The following is a 4,521-nucleotide window of genomic DNA, read 5'->3' on the forward strand; positions in this document are numbered from 1 at the left end:
CTTAAGGGCACCTGCTAAAGGCACACAATTCTCTAGATAGGCAGTATTAGCCTCTTGAATCCTGTTAACTCAACACAAGCACCATTTCCTTGGCTAACAGGTAGCCAGCCTACTGCCTCCAATTCTTTAGCCATGCATCTCAAATTAATCCAACATACAATTCCCTTGAAGAGAGGACTTGCCACACCATTTTTACTCAAATGCCCCCATAAAAAGGCTGATCACTTAATTCCTATGACCCAAAAGCAGGTGCAAGGTTCCAAGCAGCAGAGGCCATTCTCCACAACACTAACTCACGTTTCTCTCATAGGTAAGCCTCCAACAGCAACTTGGCAGCTACCACCACTACTGGTAGGTGTTTCTTAACATCCCACCTTTTGATGCACTGATCACGGCTGTGCATTCCCATCGAAGATAGTCTTATGCAGAACAGGAAGGACAGAAAAAAAAAGTGAAGCACACAACTACTGGGCTTTTTTTTTTTTTTTTTAGCCAATCTCTTTATTATAGAAATACCCCACCCTATATATTTTTTAAATCTGTACATGCATTTCTTCCAGTGGGAAGAGCTTCCTTAAAAAGTTGGGGGGAGGGGGGGGGGAGAGGAAGAGGGAGAGAAGAAGAAACCCAGCAGGGGGCTCCATTTTCTTTCTGCTCAGCACTGGGAAATCAAAAACAGAGAACAAGAACCGAACAAATAAAAACACAGGAGGGAACGAGTCTTAGTGCAAGAGATAAGGGGTCAATGCTAACTTTACTAATATCAGGAAAAGGAAATGGCACGTCCCCCCAAAAGCAAAATGTTCAGCTGGAGGAGATCTGTTCAGAGGAGGGAGATCACAACAGAGTCTAAGCAAAGAAAGCGCAACCTTCCCCATGCCAACTGCCTACCTGTGCATAATTGCCCCTGGAAGGATTATATCCTTGGTGAAGAGGGAGCCTAGCTAATATGGCTCTTTCAGTTTTTAGCTTTGCTGCCAAGCCCCCCATCCTTGGGAGAGTGGAGTGGGGGAAAACTTCCAACTTCTCCCTTGCTAGAAGGGAAAAAAAAAAAAAAAAACACAAAAAAACAAGCAGCTAGCACCTGGCATATACAGACTATTCCCAAGACATTGCACAAGGGGTCCCTACCATCCCTGGAACCATGGTACACATTAAGAAGGTATACTTGCCTATCAGGCACCCTGTATCCAGAATTAAGATAGTCTCTTTCCCCTCCAGGGCTAGAGTCTAAATAAAAGGTCTTTTTACCTCCTTTAAGACAATGACTTCCATGCACCGCTGCAGGAAGTCACCCATTTCCAAGCCTTTTATGCTACTGTGTGACTGTTGATTCCAACACAGCTTCTAAAAGGAAGGAAGGAAGAGGGAATCTTTTATCTAGACCACCAACTTGTCAGTTCTTGTAAGTGCTGCTGGTCAGTCAGAATCAAGGCCATGATCCTGCTGTCTGGTACAGAATAGGGTTTCCCTGTACCAACGCAGAGACTGCTATTGGCATACCTGCTGAAACCACTATCTTTTACAGGACACGTATGATCCAGGCACCAGCATCAAGGATTCCATACCTTATGCCACTTAACCAGCAGGCCAGATACAGGTAGGAAAGGGGCTCTTGATCAGCGAGTCCAGAAAAGGGTCCATAAATCAAGACACCAATGGGAGTGGTGCCCCCCCACCACCCTACCCTTGGTACAGAGCCAGTAATCCAACAGATACTTCCATTTTAACATGATTAAAAGTGAGAGTTAACAAATCACAGATCTATAAAAGTCAGCAAATACATAAAAATCACTTCTATAAAAGTTGGCAGCCCAAGAATACAACCAGCAAAGCCAGCCTGGGCTGAGCCCATACTATACAAGTCTCTAAAGTGCCTCAGAGCCAGTAAAGGGGCAGCTGATGAGAGGGACATGCAGCTAATGAAGTCCAAAACCCACATGCACCTGTTCCAAGAGCAGCTCAGCAGCTGTGTCACAAGCTGAGGGGGCCACACTTGGAATGGCCAGGCTCGACTCTTTCTAGAGATATCTATCCACTGGTCAAATGAGGAAGAGAAAGAGTGCATGTGTGTGAAAGGCAGTATTTGGTTTACCTCCCCCCTCAAAAAAAGGGAGAACTAACCAAGGGCAATGGTTGGTGTGAGAGAAAAAAAAGCGGAGTTGTGTGGTCACTCCGAGGCATCACTACCAGCAAGCCAAGCTCTGAAGCTTCCTGAGGATTTACTGGGGGGGGTCTTAGATCTAGTGGGGGAGGAGGAAGAATCTTCTATGCTGTGTTATACCAAATAGGCTAGCAGAGAATGGAGATTGGGAAAGGGTTGCATAAACATAGGCCAGGCAGCAAATCCTTCCCACCCCACCCACCCCCCACCCTCTCCCTCAGGCTGAACTTGCATCATGCGATGCCCTGATAAGTGGCCTGCCTCAGAGCATCAAAAACACAGGAAAGGGTAGCCCAGGGCCTGCAGGTGTCACAGGAAGATTCAGATCATGTTGCAGCTCCAATAGTTGCTTAGCAGTGTGGTGTTAGCAGTGTGTGATGTCACAGGAGTAATATTCAATGTTGACTGAACAGCCTGGGTACAAGGCAGGAATGTTTCATTTGCTCCGCTCTATGGTGTGGCAGCGCTGGGGTCAACAGACTCAGGACTTTGGCACTTTGGTGTAGTCTTCATTGTGTATATTCTTGCAGAGTGAGATGGATAGCAGCATGCCCAACAGCTGGAACAAAGAATTGGGAAGGGGGAACATCAGGCAGATAGATGTAGGCAAAGGAAGAAACATGCACATTGATGCTACTTTAGGTTCAGTGATCAGGTGGACAGGCAGCTGGCCCCATCAGTACAAGAGGCTGTTAACAGCCGGCAAATATGGACATAGTTCTGTACTGGAAGACGCGTCTTTAAAAGTCTCCCTTACTTAATGTATTTACTCAAATCTAAGTTGACCCTGAATTTAAAATGACCCCTCAATAATTAGATTCTATAGGTGGAAAAATGTATAAAATTTATTATAATTTCCAGATATAGAACCTAATTATTGGAGGTTTGCCTTGAATTTGTTCTCCTCCTACTGCTATAGCAACAGAAAAATCTTTGGTGGGGGGTGAAGGGGGAGAAGAAAGGGTCAGGTAGCCCCCCTTAACTTCTTCCTCCTTACTGTCAGACCCTGCTTGGGGGGCTCTGTTTTCTCCCTGAATATATGGACATGAGAGGCAAATTTAAAGACAGTGACTTTGAAATAAACATACCTGTAGGAATTTGCATATAGGGAAATTACTATGGGTACTCATAGACTTAGTTCATCCAGAATTGATGCAATATTCCTGTTTTGCAAGCCGTTGCAAGTTTTAAATGCAGGTACTTCCTAAAACACACCTTTTGAGCAGCACTTATATATGCTTTTACATAGTACAAATGACGCATGCTATTAGTTCAAAAGCAAAAGGCTTATGATTTACCACAGTTCACTGGGCTGGGCCCCAGCAGACTCTGTTTCAAACCATGGTGACCCACACCTCAGCACTGCTCAGGTACGTGTGCACACTCCAGATAGCCTCCCACAAACAATCCATACACATAAGTAGCTCCCTACTGATGTCTGGAACTGCGTGTTTGTCACGCGCCCTGGGATCCTCCAACAATGTATATGCAGATGAGTTTCAGAGCTGCCTGGTCCAGCTTCACTGCATGGAAGGCAGGGCCACACTAATCTCATATGACAGGCTGAGAGAAGGGGCAACAGAGCCTCTCATCTAGAGATAAGTTTGGTGATGTTTGACAGACATTTATGGATGGTGAAGGAATAGGAATCATTGGAACTGGAAAAAGGAAGGTGCTGCTCAGATGTGGGAATCTAAATGTATTCACTGTAGCTGCTCACCATGCGCTTAAAAGGAGTCAGCGCTGAGGGGGACTGAGCGCAATAGGCACTGTATCTTATTGAGATAGAGCTACCCTAGCTTTGTGGTAGGTGCCAACTCTGTGCACGCTCAGTGGCTGCTTAAGCCTCGGGGAAATAAAGTTAGTGCACCCACAGAGTTGACTGCACATGTTTTAAGAACCCACACTTTACTGGAAACAGTAGTGTGTTACTTCAACCAGGCTCTGCCATGTGTGTAGTTCAGGTGCTTCAGCGGAGCTTTGTGCTGGTTTTAGATAAAGCTAATTCAAATCAGCAATTAGATAAAAAGCCCCACTAAAGCACCAGATCTTTACAGATGCTGCAGAGCCATACTGAAGTAACACACTGTCTCTTCTGGGCATGCGCAGGGCTTGGCACTGCTTTACATTTTTTTCCCTTCTTTTTAAAAAAAAAAAAGATCTCCAAGCACCCACCAGCAAAAAACCAAACAAAGTTGGTGCCTATGGTATGTGCCCATCAGTATGTTTTCCCATACATGGACCATGGGTTTTACAGGTATGCTCAGCGTGGACTTCATAGTTGATTTCCATTACTAAGCACATGCTGCTCCTAGCAGCAGTTTACAGTTCAATGGGGTATTTAATGATGTTTTTTT

The 4,521-nt window shown here is 45.2% G+C and overlaps 1 protein-coding gene across 1 annotated transcript in view; it reads right to left on the reverse strand.

Annotated features, from left to right (window-relative positions):
• Window positions 1-473: 473 nt before the first annotated feature.
• CD82 (CD82 molecule) overlaps window positions 474-4,521 on the reverse strand; it is a 30,960-nt gene continuing 26,912 nt past the window's right edge. Inside the window, exon 9 of the mRNA XM_006028429.3 lies at window positions 474-2,723. Coding sequence (XP_006028491.1) covers window positions 2,646-2,723 — 78 coding nt within the window. The 3' untranslated portion in view covers window positions 474-2,645. The remainder of the gene's footprint in view (window positions 2,724-4,521) is intronic.

The sequence above is a fragment of the Alligator sinensis genome, unplaced genomic scaffold (genome assembly GCF_000455745.1).
Source record: "Alligator sinensis unplaced genomic scaffold, ASM45574v1 scaffold441_1, whole genome shotgun sequence".
In the NCBI taxonomy this organism is placed as follows: domain Eukaryota; kingdom Metazoa; phylum Chordata; order Crocodylia; family Alligatoridae; genus Alligator; species Alligator sinensis.